The sequence below is a fragment of the Physcomitrium patens genome, chromosome 20 (assembly GCF_059467195.1).
Source record: "Physcomitrium patens ecotype Gransden chromosome 20, ASM5946719v1, whole genome shotgun sequence".
NCBI lineage: Eukaryota > Viridiplantae > Streptophyta > Bryopsida > Funariales > Funariaceae > Physcomitrium > Physcomitrium patens.
In genome coordinates this window covers 10,821,328-10,841,749 of record NC_143429.1, presented here as the reverse complement: position 1 = coordinate 10,841,749, position 20,422 = coordinate 10,821,328, and the positions used below count along the sequence as shown (strand labels likewise).

At 37.6% G+C, this 20,422-nt stretch overlaps 1 protein-coding gene across 2 annotated transcripts; it reads right to left on the bottom strand.

Annotated features, from left to right (window-relative positions):
* Positions 1-416: 416 nt before the first annotated feature.
* LOC112273641 (uncharacterized) lies at positions 417-5,022 on the bottom strand. Of its 2 annotated transcripts, none has more exons than XM_024502632.3 (9): positions 4,892-5,022; positions 3,898-4,103; positions 2,844-2,924; positions 2,577-2,665; positions 2,277-2,351; positions 1,985-2,046; positions 1,611-1,673; positions 1,155-1,361; positions 417-772 (listed from the first exon to the last, which is right to left on the bottom strand). In XM_024502632.3, the coding sequence occupies exons 2-9, from the start codon at positions 4,018-4,020 to the stop codon at positions 675-677; spliced, it is 798 nt and encodes a 265-aa protein (XP_024358400.1). In that variant the 5' UTR covers positions 4,021-4,103; positions 4,892-5,022; the 3' UTR covers positions 417-674. The 2 variants fall into 2 exon arrangements, with proteins under 2 accessions (XP_024358400.1, XP_024358401.1); XM_024502633.3 differs by having other exon boundaries at positions 4,950-5,022.
* Positions 5,023-20,422: the final 15,400 nt, after the last annotated feature.

The following is a 20,422-nucleotide window of genomic DNA, read 5'->3' as shown; positions in this document are numbered from 1 at the left end:
TCGTTGAAGCCTTCTAAGGTTTGATCATGAGTTTTGGGGTAGTGGATGAAATTTCATGGACGAGTAATTTCCTGATAAATAGTTTAGCGTATTATAAAACGTGACAATGACCTAACCAAATTTTAACCCGGGCAAATCAACGCTTCCAGATTCAGATCACCAACTTGGATCAATTTAATATTAGCAGAAACTCTCGGTACATTGCCAGGAAGAATTTCTTAACATGCAGTATTGCTTAGGAAAACATCCCTAGTTCCTAGCTATCACTTATCTTATGAACGTTCCTTGAGACTGCACAAAACCTTACCTGTCAAAAGGAGTCGTCACAAGAAGTTTGGAATGGGAAAGAAAAAAATCGACTCACTGGTTTAATAGAAGTCAATGCTCATCAAAACACAGATTGAAACCGACAGGTGTACAGCAAAACGGGAGCTATGAAACATACATAGATGCAACCGCAAGGAAGCACCATACAGAAATTTGAGAGGCCATCTTAACCCTACACCAGCAAAAAGCAGCTTTCGTATCGCAACTCTACACATTTATGCATACTTCACTTAGCGCCAACATATGACACTAAAAGCAGCTGCTTTCTCCTTCGAAGACTTTGAAGGAGCTGCCTCCAAGCACATGATTCCAGAATTTATGTTCTCCGATGGCAACAGCAGCAGCCACTAGGCAGCAGCACCCGCTCGACCTTGTTCTTGCGGAGGTCCGTCTGTGCGAGAGCTTCTACCCTGACCTCGACCTCTACCCCTTCCTCTGCCACGACCTGCATAATGTCGAACATGTTAACTTATAAAAAGCATTACATATACAAGAACAAAATTTCATGATAAAACATTTGAATGACTTCTGTTATAAGATTCAATATCCCAACAATATATACTCAAATATAGACAAACGTATATTGCAGCATAACCACGTGACAAGGTTAACATGGACTATCCGTAAATAGCTGACACAATCATGTACAGAGACCTAGTCTACTTGGTCTAAATCAAAGAAACTTGGTTCATATGATTATACTACCTTCCACTACAAACAAACAAACAAAAAAAAAAAAAAAAAAAAAAAAAAAAAGCGAAACAAAAAAAAAATTGACAACCATATATGGCTTAAATACAATTCGAGTTATGCGAATGTACACATACCTGAGTATGACGTCTCTTGAGAAAAGTCATTTCCCTGATCTCGCGGAGGTCCATCAGCATTAGACTCGTCAAAGCCACCAGCGTCTTGCTCTCTGCCTCTACCGCGGTACCCACCACGGCCCCGACCCCGACCCCGGCCACGGCCACGTCCACGGACCAAACCACCATCAAGTCCTCCATCGTATTCAAAAGTTGTCATTTCACTACCTGTCAAGATTTCACGACTAAGAAGCTATTGCAATTGAGATCCCAATATCTTCACTATTGCTGCATTAAATACCAAATAAAAAATATAGACAAATTTATCCGAAATTTTTAAATCGACTAATATTTAATTGTGAAATGAATCATGCATTGTTCAGGTTCGCCTAAAAATTATCCCAATATAATATTGAACACTTCCGATACTATAGAACAACCACCAAATGACCTAGACCGATATGAAAGCAAACCAACCTCCTCTGCCCCTGCCACGCCCTCTGCCTCTGCCTCTGCCTCCGTCTCCCCGTGGTGGGCTGTCTGAAACACAGTAAGACTACCAATGAGCATGATAACATCTGTGAATGATCTCTCACATTATCAGCTAAAATAGGAATGCATACAACTTCACAGTGGTAAAAGAAAGTTAGATCGATCTTCTATCACCAATAATGAACATTTCAAACGTTCACAGAAAGCTCGAGCCTCCGTTGAGAGCTCGAAAAAGAGTAATATGATCCAGGGCACATCCAGAAATAACAAAAACAAAACAAAAATAAAAACAAAAATAAATAAATAATCAAATTTACAAGAAGAATGGATAACCATGTACACCAGGGAAAGAGTAATACCTCCATCATACTCAAATTCTGCCAGCGGCTTGACCTGGTCTGCAGGAAGAGGAGGCTGATACCTGCTCAAACGTTAAGGGCATCAGAGGTGAAAGTTAGAACTAATAATCAAAAAAATAGTTCAGTATCTGTTAGTGAGATTATCATTAAAATTACATTAAAACTTGAAACTTGAGCACCCAACTAAAATTGACAGCTGGACGGAAATAATTCCAAAGGTTACATATGAAACACAAAACTAGACACCGCTAGGCAAACTTGAATAAAAGAGAAATAGACCAAGAAGCCTTACCCAGTGGACGACGTCTCCAACTCTTTGGTAGATAGTGTAATCGTAATCATAGAGACATGTCGAGTAGTTTCCAATCTGCGAGAAGAAAATAAAGATGATGAATTATATTAAAAGTACATTCAAGTGAAGCAGTAAATTTATGTAACAAAATGTCTTCCTCTCACGCCGTACCCTGAAGAAATGCTCACATATACTAAAGACCGTTTTCTGTGATGCATTATCTGGACTAAACAAATGAAGGAACTGATGTTCAAAACTCCACAAAAGTAAAAAGGAAAGTAAACCATAAGAGATGCTTACGGCAGAAGTCCCTCTTCTAGTGGTTCCCAAAGATCCGTAATATCAGTGGATCCAATAGAAGTATTTTGATGAAGGCCGGCAATCCTCCTCTGAAAATATTGAGACCTTTTTAGAAGAAATTTAAAATTGGAGCTAGGTTTAATGATAACTACGATACGTGTTATACATCTCTAAAAAATTGACTTTGTCTACTTTCGTCAAAATAAGTGATGTTCATCCACTTTTGCAACATCCAATGTACAATCGAACATTCAGTACAGTGATTACTTTTATGATTTCAGCAATAGTAACTGTCTTATTAATAGCTCGACCCATAGCCTTCAGGACAATCTCTGATGCTCCCTTTTCCTGCACAATTCACATTCAAAATGTGAGAACAGTACAGCCACGAAATCATGCACAACCAGTAAGCCTTTATTTATCTACTGACAACTAGCTAGAAGTTAGCAAGTTTAACAATCACTACCAAAAACAATCAAAACACACGGAAGCACATAGATATAAAAATAAATAAATAAATAAATAAATAAATAAATAAATACGAGAGAAAAAAATAAAAATAAAAATAAAACCTTAAGATCACTTATCCATGAAACCACCAGTATCTGGGTTACGGATAAGGATCTAGGATCAAACTCTTGTTGCATGAGAAATACGGAGCAATTCTTTGAGTCTTGAAGTCAACAGCAACAAACCGTACGAGGAACTTACAACTCTTTCAATCACGCATTAATTACAGGATTTTGGTGTGTGATATCTACAAACCTGATTTCTATTAATAAATTACTTCTAGATAAAAATCAGTAAAACTCCAGGCTGATAGGAATGCAAGCACTGAGATGGTCAATGAGCACAGATCTAGCATGCAAGACACCAAAGGGCTGTAAATGCGAATATCTCTTGTAACACTACATAAACACGTCAAAACTTGAATGTTATAATACAGTATATATTAATAAGTGTTCAAGCCACATTGCCGTGAAGGTCTAATAGATTGCAGATTTATTGCAACATGTTTCGAAACATAAGACCTGATCAAGAATGGTACACTTGCATGATCGGATACTTATGAATCAAAGCGATCAAAATGTTCAAATAACTTCTCCAAAATGTTCCGCAGAAGAAAAGATTTTTTCCACTGAAAGTGAATTTTCTGATACATGAGGTCGAAATTAAGCTACGAAACGGTTGCAACTAGAGTCCCTGGTTCGAAAGCTGGCTGCATCAAACTTGTAGATCCCTTGTCCGTCGAAAACCCAAGGAAACAAAAAGATTAAATCCTAGAGCTACTACGTTTTCCGAAAGCGACCGAAGTGATTACCTGCAGAAGAGTAGTTGCATAGGTTATATAGTTCCGCATCTTCCCTTGCGTCGTAATACGGATTTCATTTTCATTGATTGGAATTTCAGGCCGTGGCTTCTCTACCCGTTGGTACCGATCCATTGTGTTCTTCACCTGAACCTTTCAGATAGCGTGAATTGATAGTTCTTACTGCCGAAGCAATAAAGAAAATCTCTAAGAAAGACCTGCCACAAGATCCAAAGAAAAACGGTTTTAAATTATTTTGTAAAACCCTCTCGCAAGAAAATCGACCTGGAGTAGGAACTCCTCCGAAAGATCAATATGAAAGACTATTGCAGTGTCAGACGCACACTGTACTTCGCGTGAAACCAGAGTCACAATGCCGCTTCCACATGCTGGCCTCCATATTTCAAAGACGAAACACATCATTGCCATTACAATGATATTACTGCCAGAAAATTTCCAGGGGCGAAAGCACAATGACAAGAATGTCACGTTTCGGACGACCTTCTGCCAGCGTGTATGGCAAGAAGAAGCCCAACGCCTTAAAAATATTACGAAATAACGTAGCTCACAAACCAACGCAGTCGAAGAAATGTGAGAGTTCACTGCTAGCTCTCCGACTCCCTCACACGTAACCGTACCACTTGGCATGCTCCGACACCGAAAACGTCACTTCGCCACAAAGCTCCCGAAACTTATAAACACAACATCGGATTAAACAAGCATTGAATACGCCAGGAAAAATAAATAAATAAATAAATAAAACCGCCGCAATACCCCGAGTCGGTACCACACATAAAATATAAATTAACAAACTCGCCTACCATCACTTCTGGCCCTGTCCCTCCAGGAACACCATAAATCCTCTACTGCGCACGCTCGACCACTCACCAACGCCGCAATTACGCTACGTTCAAAAGAAATAAATGAATAAATAAAAGTGCAACCCCCAGTGCAACCCGCAATCAAAATTGAAATGGGCACGGAAACCCTAGACGCGTGCGAGTACCGAGACGTGAGAAATGGCGGTGGCAGCAACGATCACGTAGGGTCAGCAACGGAGCAACCTTATGGAAGAAGGCAGATAGCGACAGCTGCAAGAAGGGGATTGAGGTTGGAGAGAAGGACTCAGAGGACGGGAATGCGAGGGTACTGAGAAGGCAGCGGCAGGAGGGGGGGGGAGGGAGGGATGGGATGGGATGAGAGTCGAGATGATTTGGCGCTGAGACGCTGGAATGCTGCGGGCGTGACACGCGAAAGACGGGCATGGATGCGAGGCGATGCAAGGCGATGGGAGAGGATTCAGCGGAGACGACGACAGCGTTGCCAATGTCCAGCTCCTCCAAGGAACACGACAACCGGCAACAACCCCCCTCGCCTCTCTTCCCACGAACGAATCCCAACCTCCGCTTACCCATCGCCCTCGTCGTCGTCGTCACCATCACCGTCGTTGTCATCCTGATCCCCGTCGTGCCCACCCCAGGTGCTCTGTCCATCCGACATCATCCTCAGGGGTCCTATCTCCACCGCTTTGCTCATCGCTTAAGGAATCCAGAGCCATTCAAGGATGGGGAAAACCAACCACGGCTCCATTTAAGAAAATTTAGGTTGAAAATAAGGTATTGAACTTTTATATTTTCTCTCTCTCAATTGTAAAAGATGAAGTGTTTTGATTTTATTTTAAGATTCAAGTCCCCATACCTAGAGGTTTGTTTGTAGTAGAAGCTCAATTCTTGTATATAAAATTATTAAAGAATTTTTAGATATATGTATAACTCCTATTTGATATTATGCATTTGATTAGTAAGTGGACGGTTGACAACAAGTTAACATTCATTGAAAACTTGTAGCCACCATAAGTTGGTGGTACTTCCATATAGCTACAAATGGTATAACAAGATGATTATTTCAAAGTCAAATGGACCTTGGTAATAAGCTAGTTGTTATTGTATTGGCACTATAAAGTCTTTGTCATAAACTATAAATTTATGCTACAAGAGTCCAAAGTGGAGCCTCACTTCATGTGGTTAATTCTCTTAAATATCTCTTTATTAGACATTAAGCTCATGTATATTCACAACATTAAACTTATATATTAATAATATATATATATTTTATATTTTTTCACATGATATTAAAGTTTGGTACTCTAGGTTGCTCTTTGCATGTTGAGTAAATTCTATGATGTTTGCAAGACATCATCTTTTGATCAACTTATAAAAGCTTTTTTGTGAATTAATTAGAAAGAACTTCATACCTTGAAGGCATCAAAATTCTTAGTAGCCTTTCAACAATGTGAGATTTGGGAGAAGAGATTTATAGCACTTAGAGTTTGAATTCCTACTGCTATACTATTAAAGTAGCAATAGAGACCTTAGAATCTTAGAGCCAATAAGCACATTCTATAGGTAGTGAGTGAAGTTGCACATTGAAAATGGTAAGAACACATATCAAAAATACATGAGAATATGTAGATCTATTGTAGGTAGTATTCTTGTGCTATGTGAAAACTAACCAAGGAATACATTAGACATCTAGTTGTGGAAGGTAAATTATATTTGCAACATACAAAGAACCTAAAAATCTTTGAAAATTATATATAAAACTTAATTGGATCCTAAAAAATCTTTAAAAATTCTATAAAAATTATTATATAATCTATAAAAAAACATCAAAAAAATTAAGAAGAATATTAAAAAAATTAAAGAAATCCTAAAGAAATTGTTAAAAAAATATAAAGAAATATTAAAGAATTCTAAAAATTTTATAAAAAAATCTTTAAATTTTCTATAAAAAATTTAAAGTAACTATAAATATTTTCTTAAATTCTAAAAAAATTCTAAATAATCTCTGATTAAATCCTAAAATATCCTAATTAAATCTTATAAAAATCCTAAATAAATCCTAATAAAATTCTGTATAAATTATTAAAAAATTAAATAAATTTAAACTAAGTCTTAATAGAATTCTAAAAAAATCTTAAAGTTATCTTACAAATCTTATTGAAACTCTATCCAAAACCTAATAAATTCTAATCAACCTTTGAATAGTCTTAAAACCTCAATAATTATTGATTAAACCATAGAACTTGCTTAAATTTTTGCACTCATTGCAATCCAATAGTTAATTAGAATCAATTTTAAAAAAAATATATCTAACTTTTTAATTGCAAGAAAAAAACTCCTTAATTGTTGGGGTGTTGGTTTTTTCCCTCTCCAATCTTAATATTGATCTTGTAGAAGTAATAAATTCTTATTAAATCTTTTGTTTGTTTTTAAAATCATTAAAAATTAAATTTATAACTTTTTTATAAATATTTGCTTTGATCCAACTTGTAAATTACTCAAAATTAAAGAAATCCCTATTGATCCTTGAAATCCAAATTTCAAAATCCTATTCTAGTTAAATTTTGATAATATTTAATTTATTTGCTAGATTAAGTTTTAATTTATAAAATAAAATTTTTAAAAGTAGTTATACAAGGATACAAATTTTTACTCGTCAATATACTAGAATTTTCACATAACTCTTAAACATATATACTTTCTTTTATTTTTCAAAAATCCAAACTACTTAAAATACTTTTTACTTTAAAAAGCTCTCAAAAATTCAATATTTATCCAAATCATTCAAAGTAAATGTATAATCAAACTTTAAAAAGTTTTTTTTTTTTTTTTTTTTTTTTTTTTTTTTTTCTAATCTTGTTCTTATATCAATAAAAATAAATTCTTTAATTTCCATAGGTGAAAAATTATCAAGGACAAAAACTTAATGAATGAAAATAAATAAGTGAGATATTTTTCAAAGAAAGATAACAAAAAAGAAATAAGTAAAAATATATTTTCAAAAAAAAATTGAAATGGCTATTTGTCACGGCCATAATCATGTAAGCTAATAATTACATATACAAATAGGTAGAAGTAAGTAAAAGTAGGTAAAAGTAAGTTAATTCTATAGTATTTAATATTAACTATCAATCATCTTCGAAGAGAACAAAGATCAGAGTATGTGGCGAATACAATTCGTCGCATCATAGATTTTCTCAACATATGATGACCGCTCCTTGTGGAACTCGTCTCTAGAAGAGGGGATAATGTCACGGCCATAATCATATAAGCTAATAATTACATATACAAATAGGTAGAAGTCAGTAAAAGTAGGTAAAAGTAAGTTAATTCTATACTATTTAATATGAAAGCTTCTTAGAAGCTTCCTAGACGCTGCTTTGACTTCATAGGTGTCTTTAATTGACTTTTTGGATTAGAAACGTAGTCAACAAGTTGGCCATGTGCCACACATGTTGTTAGCTTGAAGATCAAGCTAACTATGTGGCCCACATGTAGAAAAACTTGCCTTGTAAGTCAAGGCATGTGTCTTACAAAGTCAACACATATTGGAGGTCCTATAGAACGTCGCCACGTAGCCTCTAGTTAGATAGTATATATAGAGACAAGAGTGAAGGCTTCTTCACTCTTCTCAACTCCTTTTTTGTTTCTAGTCTAGTTTCAAGGGTCTCTAGTTTTCTTGTCTTTTGGCAATAGCCATTCCAATTTTTCTTTCAATATACATACTTCTTTATTTAGATTTTGTTGCCTTTCTTTGAGTGAAGGCTCACTTGTTTGAATTTCTTTTTTATCAAGTTCTTGTCCTTGACAGATTGATAAGAGTACACCTACAATATCAGAGCTTTGTCTAATCTTGATTAAGAGTAGATTATTCCTTTTTCTTGATAAGATATAAGCATATTAGAAGTTGCGGATTACCCTCTTCTAAACTGATATTGTCCTTATCATTTTCTTTGTCCTCAAGTCCTCTCTTCTATTTGTCCTAAGCGATATTAGACATCTTCTCTCTTCTAAGTGTTATCATGGCAGAACTTTTCGAAATAAAGAGTGCAATGGCACAAATGCAAGAGCAATTGAGGGAGTTAATGCTTGCGATGCATCAACTCAATTTACCACCACAAGGAGCAACATGATTGGTAGGAAGTGAAGATATAGAAATGGTTGGAGTTGCTTCAACATCTGCACCAAATCATGTCCTTTCTCCTATGGTGGAATGTCCTTCAAATGTTAGAAAACCAAGAATTGCCCTACCCGAGAAGTTTGATGGCACTAGATCCAAGTTTTGAGGATTTATCAATCAAGTGCAACTGGTGATTGAACTTCAACCCCAAAGCTATCCAACTCCAGGATCACAAGTTAGATTCATTGGTACGCTTCTTTCAGGTTGAGCACTATCATAGTTTTCATCTTTTCTTGAATGACGAGATCCAATATTGGATAATCTAGAAGCTTTTTTGGCGGAGTTTCGATCCATGTATGGAAAGCATGATGCAATTCGTATTGCAACCAATAAGATCCGTATTTTACGACAAGGTAATCGATCAGTAACGTTATATGCTTCACAATTTCGACAACTTGTAACTGATATCAAGTGGGATGATGCTGCACATATTAGCCAATTTCTCTACGGATTACAATATGAGGTAAAAAAATTAATGCTCAACTTATCTGATCCTCAAACATTGAGTCAAGCAATTGAATTTGTTGTGAAGTGTGACAATCACCTTTTTGAATTCTGATCTGAGAACCGTACAAGTGGACCTCAACGTTACTATAATTCAATGGCAACACCAACACCTCTTCAACACATACATTCGGAAGTAGAGGATATGCAAATTGATGCAGTACGTTTCAAACTTCTTATTGAGTAAGAAAAGACTCGTCGTCGTCAAGAAGGATTATGTTTATATTGTGGAGAACCAAAGCACACTGCTCAACATTGTCCAAAGAAATGACGCAATCACAAAATGATGAGTATGGCTGTGAAAGAAGACAATATGTTGGAAAACGAGTTTGTCCAGCTACAATAGGGACCGTACGGCTGGAACCTTGCACAACATCTAGTAAAGGTCATATTCTCTCCTCAGAGCCCTCTCCTTGTTTTACATTAAATGTTATTTTAGGACCTAAACATTATAAAGTCTCTGCCTTGTTAGATTCAGGAGCCTCAGCGTGTTTTTTAGGTGAAGAATTTACTAAAAGACATAGCATATCTTTAGTAAAGAAAACTAAACCTGTTCATGTAGAAGTCATAGATGGTCGTCCATTATCTTCTGGAGATATTACTCACAAAACCCTTCCTATAGAAATAATAATCAATGGTCATAATAGTTTTGTAGTATTCAATATTATTAGATCTCCTTCTAATCCAGTCATTTTAGGTTTATCGTGGTTAGAAAAATACAACCTTCAAATAGACTGGATTTCTCGAACTCTTACTTTCTCTAAAAGTATAACTAATAGTATAGTTAATCAAGTAGAGAGTCATAAGTCCAGTTCAATTAAACCCATATTTATTGGTGCAAAAGCTTTTTTGCATACTGCTATGAAAGAATCATCATACTTTATTTATGCTACACCCGTTTCTACTGGTGAAAAGACTTCAAGTGGCATTCAAAGCCAATATCAAGAATTTCAAGATGTATTTGAAAAAAAAAAATGTGGATACACTTCCGGAACATCGTCCCTATGATTGCTCAATTGATCTTCAAGAAGGAGCACAACCGCCATTCGGACCAATCTATAGTTTATCACAAAATGAGTTAGTTGAACTCAAGGAGTATATTGAAGAAAATCTAGCCAAGAATTTCAAATGCCATTCTAAATCTCCGGCAGGTGCTCCAATTCTATTTGTGAAGAAAAAAGATGGATCATTGCGGATGTGTGTTGATTATCGAGGACTCAACAAGATTACCATCATAAATAGGTATCCACTACCTTTAATATCTGGACTTCTTGATCAGCTGAATCAAGCTAAGATCTATACAAAAATAGATCTTCGGGGAACATACAATCTAGTACGCATCAAAGAAGGAGATGCAGCTTTTGAGCAACAAAGAACGGTTCTCTTGAAGTCGGAGCAATTTCATCTTCGAGCAATAAAATCAACATTGACTGTTGATTTAACTTTTCTTAAGCAAGTCCAGTTAAGTATGTCTTCAGACCCTCTTGTTCGTGATATCAAGAACAATTCTTCTAAATCTCATGATCTATCTAAATTTGAATTCAAGAACAACCTACTCTATTTCGAAGGACGCCTATATGTTCCAGAAGGAGAAGCACGTTTACGTGTTCTTCAAGTTCGTCACGACTTCCCAGCAGCAGGACATTTTGGATATAATAAGACTTTAGAGCTGATATCTAGGGATTTTTGGTGGCCTCATATGAGGAAAGCAGTTAAAGATTTTGTACAATCATGTGATGTTTGCTCAAGATCGAAAACTCCTCGTCATCGACCTTTTGGACTTCTTCAGCCATTATCCATTCCAGAACAACCATGGTCTTCTGTTTCTATGGACTTCATCACGGATCTTCCAATCTCAGGTTCTTATGACTCTGTATTCGTGATAGTAGATCGTTTTACCAAGATGGCATATTTTGTACCATGTACAAAATCTATCACAGGTGAAGAAACAGCTAAGCTCTTTCTTGACAATATCTATCGCTATCATGGATTACCCAAAGATATTATATCAGATAGGGGAACTCAATTTGTATCAAGATTTTGGCGGACTCTTTTCAAGATTCTTAAAGTGGATATAAAACTATCTTTGGCATTCCATCTTCAAACTGATGGACAAACAGAGCGTGTTAATCTAGTTTTGGAGCAATATTTAAGATGTACCATTAATTACCAACAAGATGATTGGACAACTCTTTTGCCATTGGCAGAGTTTGCTTACAATAACACGGTACATTCTTCTACAAAACAAACACCTTTCTTTGCTAATTATGGATATCATCCACGACTTGATACTTTTGATTTTTCAAAAGTTGATAATCCTTCTGCGAAAGATTTGGCAATTCATTTATCAGAGCTACATGCAACGATGAAGGCGTAGTTAAAAGAGGCTCAAGAACAACAAAAGGTCAATGCAGATGTCTATCGAAAGGAATAACCATCATTCATCTTAGGTGATAAGGTATGGCTACTTCGTCGTAATATCAAGACCACTCGTCCTTGTGACAAGTTGGACTATCAAAGGCTGGGACCATTTTCTATTTCTATACAAATCAATCCAGTTGCATATCGTTTACATCTACCGAAGTCAATGAAAATCCATCCAATATTCCAGGTGTCTCTTCTTGAACCATACAAGACAGTGGACATACCAAGAAGACGACAAGCTCCACCTCCTCCTATAGAAGTGGACAATAATGAAGAGTTTGAAGTAGAAGAAGTCCTAAATTCAAGGCGACACTGAAATAAATTAGAATATCTTGTCCATTGGCGCGGATATGGTATTAGTGAACGCACATGGGAGCCAATAAAGAATCTTGCAAATGCAGCAAAGGCGGTGGAGGCTTTTCATCGATGACATCCATCAAAATCAAGATGAAAACCTTCTTTATAAAAGAAACAACATCAATGCAAGATAACATTCTACTTTCAATTCTTGTTTGTAGCATCGTTGTAGTAGTGACGCTCAGGAGATGGAGAACCAACAATCAACGGATTCAACTCAAGAGCCTTCATTTGCTGACCTACCGGACGAGACATTACGATTGCCACAACTTTCAAGATGACGTAATCGAGATGATGTCACGGACCAAAAATACAAACAAGAAATCTAAATAAGAAGTTCAAGAAGAAATGACAAGAACTAGATTATCAGATGAGTACAAGAGTAACGCCAGGAGAATTGAGCTAGAGCTTCAAGAGATGCATTGTCGAGACTGAAGAACTCTTCAGCCTCGACTCCTATATATACTACTGGCCTATGGTTCTAAGGAAGCGCATCAAGAAGCTTCCCAAGAACTATGAAGCTTCTCGAGCAACTACCCAAGAGCTAGAAAGCTTCTCAAGTAACTTCCTAGAATCTACTAGAATATTCTAAGAATCTCCTAGATCCTTCTAAAGGAATCTTTAGGAAATCTTCAAAGAATCTTTAAGAAATCTTTCAAGAATATTCTAAGAGAATATTCAAGGAATCTTCTGGAAGTTTCTAGAGACTTCTTTCTAGAAGGTTCTAGAAACTTGTCTCTAGAAACTTGTCTCTAGAAAGGTCTAAGGACTATGTCCCTAACATCACCTCCTCCTTTAGCTTCGAGGTCTCCGAGAAGCAATGTTATCGTCAGTCAATACCAACGCAAGAAAATGAAGATCTGTTGCATAACCTCTACTATGAACTCCAATTGTTGTTCACGAGGCAAGTGATTCAATGGTCCTTGAAGCCAACGGTAGTGGCCCACGCCTTCAACTTCTGACCAAGCATGAACCTCCGTGTCTTCATTGTGAAATTGTCCTGCAAACACTCCTTCTGGCTGACCATTGTAGGCATGCTCGACCTCAAATACAATCACCAGCGATCTGTTGCTCAGAATCCTTCGACGTCGTCGTGGTGCAGACGGTTCTTCATCTCGCGATCATCTTCGTGAGCTAGTTGCTTGAGATGACATGACAAGTGTAGTATCTTGGCTATCCATATTCAAAGGCTAAAACAATAAGAACAAACTTGGGCTACTAACAAAGTTCTACGCTGTCTTGGAGAGAATGACTACATCAACTATGGATTTTGGTGGTGCTCTCTCATCTTTTCTGTTTTCTGGATGAGCAAGCTTCAGTAAGAAGCTATCATCGAACTGGCTGGGGTTTCTCAGGATATCGTCGATGAAACTCCTATACCTTTTGCGACGCATTCGCGAGATTTTTGGCCGGCTCCCATGTTCGTTCATTAATATCGTAACTGCTCCAATGCACAAAGTATTCTAATTTACCCCGTCTTTGCCATGAATCCAGGACCTTTTCTACCTCGTATTCTTCGTGGTTCTCTATTTCTATGCTAGGTGGTGGACATTGTACTCTTCCAGGAAAAGACGATTCTCGATAAGGCTCCAACAAAGAAACATGAAAGACAGGATGTACCTTCATAGTAGCTGGTAATTCCAGACGATACGCTACATGATTGATCTGCTTCTGGATAACAAATGGTCTCAATCTCCGATAGTCCAATTTGTCACATGGCCGCTTGGTCTTAATATTTCGTCGAAGCAGCCAAACTTTGTCTCCAACCGTGAATTTAGGTGCCTGATTCCGAAATTTGTCCGCGAACGCCTTGTAAGATTCTTGGGCAGTTTGCAATTGAAGCTTCAATGTAGTTTGAAGCTGCAAAAGCTCCTTCACCAATCCTTCAACTGCCGGATTGTTAATCGTTGACGAACTCCATAAGTCAAGCTTCGGATGGTATCCATAATTGGAAAAGAATGGCGTTTGTTGAGTTGACGCATGAAGGGTGTTGTTATATGCGAACTCGGCTAGTGGTAGATATGCGACCCAATCATCTTGTTGATAGTTGATGGTGCAACGTAAATATTACTCTAAAACTTGATTCACCCATTCTGTTTGGCCGTCCGTTTGAGGATGAAATGCCGAAGAAAGCTTGATATTCACCTTCAATATTTCAAAAAGAGATTTCCAAAACTTTGACACAAACTGGGTTCCTCGATTCGATACGATATCATCTGGTAGACCATGATATCGATACACACTATCAAGAAAGAGTCTTGCTGTGTCTTCGCTTGACGATGTCTTCTTGCAAGGGACAAAATGTGCCATCTTTGTAAGCCGGTCTACGACAACTAGAATGCTGTCAAATGAATTCGATGGTGGTAGATCCGTAATAAAGTCCATGGAAACCGAAGACCATGGTCGACGCGGAATAGGCAATGGCTGTAGAAGTCCATAAGGCCGATGTCGAGGGTTTTTGGATCTTGAACAAATGTCACAAGATACAACAAAATCTTTCACATCCTTCCACATTTGAGGCCACCAGAAATTACGGGAAATAAGTTCCAAGGTCTTATTGAATCCAAAATGTCCCGCAGCTGGAAAGTCATGACGAGATTGAAGAACTCGGAGTCGTGTTGGCCCTTTTGGGATATACAACCGCTCTTCGAAATATACTAGATCTCCTTCCATCTTGAATTTATCATCACTAGCATGTTGCTTGATATCAAGGGCTAGAGAATCTTCAATGGTTGCGGCCCGTACGTGGTCGAGGAAGTCAGGATCAATTGGTACAATAGCTGCGTTGAGCCGAAATTTCTCTGGCTTCAACAATGTCGTGCACTGTTGATCAAATGCTGCATCTCCAGCCTTTGGCGCGAGATATGATCTCCTTGATAATGCATCGGACAACCCTTGTTGCTTCCCAGGCCGATAAGTAATAACAAAGTTGAACCTGGATAGCGACATACTCCACCGAGCTTGACGTCGATTCAAAACCCGAGCCGACATAAAATACTCCAAATTCTTGTGATTTGTATATACGGTCACTGGATGTGTAGTTCCTTCAAGAAAGTGGCGTCACTCTTGGAAAGAATCTACTATAGCAAGGAGTTCCTTATCGTGGATCTCATAGTTGATCTCAGCAGCAGAGAATTTTCGAGAATAGAACGCAACTGGATGGAGCTTCTCATCTACGCCCATCTGTGAAAGTACAGCTCCCAAAGCAAAATACGAAGCATCTGTCTCCAAATAAAAGGCCTTTGTAAAGTCCGGATGTACCAAGATTGGAGTTGTAGTAAATACCATCTTCAAATCTTGAAATGCTTTTTCTGCGATAGGTCCCCATTCCAGCTTGTCCTTACACGTTAACCGAGTGAGGGGGGCAGCAACTTGAGAATAATTCTTGATGAAGATCCGATAGTAGTTAGCAAATCCAAGAAAACATTGTACGTCCTTAACCGTCTTCGGAACTTCCCAAGACATGATTGCTTCCACCTTCTTTGGATCCATCTTCAAGCCTTTCGTAGTCGCGATGAATCCCAAAAACTCCATCTCAGTTTGGTGAAATAAGCACTTCTCCAATTTGGCATAGAGTCCTCGCTCCCATAGTTTTTTGAGTACCAGACGAACGTGCTTCTCATGTTCTTCCTCGTTCTTAGAAAATATCAAAATATCATCTAGATAGATGACAACAAAATCGTCTAGATGCTCTCGAAAGATGTCATTCATCATGTGTTGAAAGACCGGTGGAGCATAAGTAAGACCAAATGGCATGACATTGTATTCAAAATGGCCATACCTTGTTCGGAAAGCTGTCTTCCATTCATCTCCTTCCTTGATTCGCACAAGGTTGTAAGCTCCCCTTAGGTCAATCTTTGTAAAGATCCTTGCACGCCCAAGTTGTTCTAGAAGACCAGAGATCAAAGGCAGTGGGTAGCGATTCTTTTTTGTCACCTTGTTGAGACCTCGATAGTCCACGCACATCCGTAGTGAGCCATCCTTCTTCTTCACAAATAAGATTGGTGCCCCAGCTGGCAACTTCGAATGACGGATGAAGTTCTTGGCTAGATTCTCGTCAATGTACTTCCGTAACTCAGTCAACTCCGTCTGCGACAAATTGTAGATTGGTCCAAAAGGTGGTTGTACTCTTTCTTGCAATTCAATGGCACAGTCATAGGGTCGATGCTCTGGCAGCATATCAGCATTCTTCTTTTCAAAGACATCTTTGAATTCTTCATACTGCTTTGGAATAACCAAAGTCGGAGTTGCATCTTCTCGAGTCGGAGTTGCATCTTCTCGAGTCGGAGTTGCGAAGATGACAAGAGGTGTATTTTGCTTGGCTTCCTTCATGAAAGCCCTTGCACCTATAAACAAGGATTTGTTTCTAGACATTGTCTTAGCAGATTCCACCTTCAATGGTTTAGTTTCATGGATAACATTGCTCGAAGACAATGGTCGTCCGTCTATGACTTCTATATGGACAGGCTTAAGTTTCTTTACAAGAGAAATATTGTGAAGCTTGGCAAACTCTTCATCTATAAAGCAAGCGGATGCACCCGAGTCTAATAAAGCATCAACTTGTAGTTCTTGAATACCCAGATGTAAAGGTACCATAAAACAATCTGAAGGTTGAGCTGAGAGAAAGGGACCTTGATTAATTTTGGATGTTGAGATGTCCAGCCGCACGGTCCCTATTGTGGCTGGGCGTCCTTGTTTTCCTGCATGCTTGTACTCCTGAGTCTTGTTGTTTGAGGCTTCTGTTTCTTCCGACAATCTACAGCTTTATGGCCCGCTTCTCCGCAATATAAACACAAGTTTTGTTCAAACCGTCACTTCCTTTCCTCAGCTGTGAGGGGTTTGAAACGTACCGCATCAATTTGCATGGGTTCAGGATCTGTGGAGTGATTCTCTGGACCTTTTGAAAATGTAGCAAATGCTCCATCATTTCTCCAGCCTGATCGTCTTTCTTGTCGTAATTCAAAGACGCGGTTGTCACAAATAATTGCCTGAGATATAAGTTCTTCTAAAGTATCCGCCTTAGGCATGGTGATCAATAAGTTCTTGACATCATGTCTCAGTCCATATCGAAATCGTGTCATGAATGCCTTATCATTCCAATCAAGATCACATGTAAGCTGTTGAAATTCTGCAGCATAGATTGCAGTAGAACGTGATCCTTGTCGCAGATTTTGTATCTTTCTTTCAGCCACTCTTTCTCCATCGCTATCTCCAAACGCAGCAGTAAGTCTCTCTATGAAAGCCTCTAGGTCGTACAATATTGGAGAATCCTTCTCCAATAGTGGAACAAACCAAGAGCGAGCATTTCTTGATAGAAGAGTACCTATGAAAGCAACCTGGGTAAATCCATTCGGATAACGAGAAGGGTATAGGCATAGGTAAAGCCGTACTTGTTGCACAAAACCTCGGAAGTTGGCTCTTGTTCCGTCAAACTTGTCTGGCATACTCGCTTTTGGTTCTTTCGTACTAATCCTTGAAGTATCTATAGAGGTCGTATGTGACACATGTCCTGCTTCTCTCAGTCGAATAATCTCTTGTTGTAGGCTATGAATTTCGCGTCTAGCTTCTTCGGTCACTAGATCAATTTGAGGTTCTTTACTTGGATTGCGAAGAAATACAATCTCCTTTCGTATACTATTCATAAGAGCTTGAAGATCTGCAAGAGTTGCCACTCTATTGTCCATTTGTGGAGATGCACTGTCTATGATCTGGTCTACTTCCATATTTAGAGAATAGATGGATTAAAATTTTGAGAGAAGAAGAAATTGCTAAGTCTCTTGGAAAAAATTGTAGCACTACCTATCACTAAAACCTACTCGGAGAAGAGAAAAGAAAAAAAAAATACTAAACAATTTCAGTTTTAGAGGAAGGTAATCCGCAACCTCTAAAAATGCCTCAATGCTTTCGAGAAGAGGGGTAATCCGCACTCTATCAAGAAGGCAAAGCTCTGAAATCGATGTTAACAGTCTTTTTTACTAGCTATGCTAAACAAAAAGAAGGAATTAATATCAGTCCAAGAGAGGGTAATCCGCAACCCTTAGAACGCTCAAGTATCTCCAAGAAAAGGGGTAGTCCACTCTCTGCCTCAAAGAACTAAGCTCTGATATTGTGATTGAGAAAATATCAGTTTAGAGGAAGGTAATCCGCAACCCCTAAAGCGCTAGAATACCTTCAAGAAGAGGGGTAATCTGCTCTCAAACAAGAAGGATTCAGCTCTGATATTAAGATAAAGGTAGTCTCGACAAACTGTCACGGACCAAAAATACAAACAAGAAATCTAAACAAGAAGTTCAAGAAGAAATGACAAGAACTAGATTATCAGATGAGTACAAAAGCAACGCCAAGAGAATTGAGCTAGAGCTTCAAGAGGTGTGTTGTCGAGACTGAAGAACTCTTCAGCCTCAACTCCTATATATACTACTGGCCTATGGTTCTAAGGAAGCGCATCAAGAAGCTTCCCAAGAACTATGAAGCTTCTCGAGCAACTACCCAAGAGCTAGGAAGCTTCTCAAGTAACTTCCTAGAATCTACTAGAATATTCTAAGAATCTTCTAGAGCCTTTTAAAGGAATCTTTAGAGAATGTTCAAAGAATCTTTAGGGAATCTTTGAAGAATATTCTAAGAGAATATTCAAGGAATCTTCTGGAAGTTTCTAGAAACTTCATTCTAGAAGGTTCTAGAAACTTGTCTCTAGAAAGATCTAAGGACTATGTCTCAACAGATGAAGATCTTCAAGAATGACATGTTCTTCCTTGAATAGATGGCGAGATACAACGCGTTTGGTATCACGATTTGGGAAGGGACTCCTGATGTTTGGTGATTTTGCTAGAGGTAGGAACAACTCCTGATGGTGTTCCAAATATTCTATTCGAAGGAAGTTACGAAGGCCTCAACGATGATCAAATAACTGGGTGGTATTTCCGCCTTGATATGGGACACTATCGATGGTTGAGAGGTCCTATCAATCATCTTCGAAGAGAACAAAGATCAGAGTATGTGGCGAATATAATTCGTCGCATCATAGATTTTCTCAACATATGATGACCGCTCCTCGTGGAACTCGTCTCTAGAAGAGGGGGTAATGTCACGGCCATAATCATTTAAGCTAATAATTACATATACCAATAGGTAGAAGTAAGTAAAAGTAGATAAAAGTAAGTTAATTCTATACTATTTAATATGAAAGCTTCCTAGAAGCTTTATAGATGGCGCTTTGACTTCATAGGTGTCTTTAATTGACTTTTTGGATTAGAAACGTAGTCAACAAGTTGGCCATGTGCCACACATGTTGTTAGCTTGAAGATCAAGCTAATTATGTGGCTTACACGTAGAAAAACTTGCCTTGTAAGTCAAGGCATGTGTCTTATACAGTCAACACATATTGGAGGTCCTATAGAACACCGCCATGTAGCCCCTAGTTAGATAGTATATATAGAGACAAGAGTGAAGGCTTCTTCACTCTTGTTAACTCCTTTCTTGCTTCTAGTTTAGTTTTAAGGGTCTCTAGTTTTCTTGTCTTTTGGCAATAGCCATTCTAATTTTTCTTTCAATATACATACTTCTTTATTTATATTTTTTTGCCTTTCTTCGAGTGAAGGCTCACTTGTTTGAATTTCTTTTTTATCAAGTTCTTGTCCTTGACACTATTACTAAAAGACAAAAGAACTAAAGACTCTTAAAACTAAACCAGCGGCAAGAAAGAAATTGACGAGGGTGAAGAAAGCATCACTCTTACACATGAGCTACATAACTACGTTGTGTAGGACCTCCAACATGTATCCAATTTCGAAGACGTGTGTTTAACTTGCAAAACAAGCTTCTTAAATATGTACTTCATGTCTATACTATGTCATAAGTCACCAACATATGCAATATGTGGCCAACTTGTTGGCTAATTTTTGAACCTATCAATTACCTATAGTTATGTATAAATATGAAGCTACATCTATAAAGCTGCTAAAAAGCTTTTTTATAAGATACTATCAAATTTATCTATTTTAATCTATTTCTATCTAATTATATTATTTAGATAATTATTTAAATAAATATAGATATTTATAACAATAATTTAATACCTTAGAATCTAATTTTGATCCTAGCTCATAATTGGCCTTCTTTAAGTATTAATTTTTATTTTTTTAAGGTAATTATTTTTTAGAAACTATTCTTGATTCCCTTCTAAAGATATTTATATTATTTTTTTAATCTATTTTTTTTTATCTTATTTGTA

What these genes read in the sequence shown, in the direction of transcription:
- LOC112273641 (XM_024502632.3), bottom strand. Translation starts at nt 4,020, where the DNA reads ATGGATCGGTACCAACGGGTAGAGAAGCCACGGCCTGAAATTCCAATC. An exon ending in TTGGAGACGTCGTCCACTGG is followed by an intron (nt 2,047 to 2,276) that starts GTAAGGCTTCTT and finishes ACGTTTGAGCAG; the next exon opens with GTATCAGCCTCCTCTTCCTG. An exon ending in AGAATTTGAGTATGATGGAG is followed by an intron (nt 1,674 to 1,984) that starts GTATTACTCTTT and finishes ACTGTGTTTCAG; the next exon opens with ACAGCCCACCACGGGGAGAC.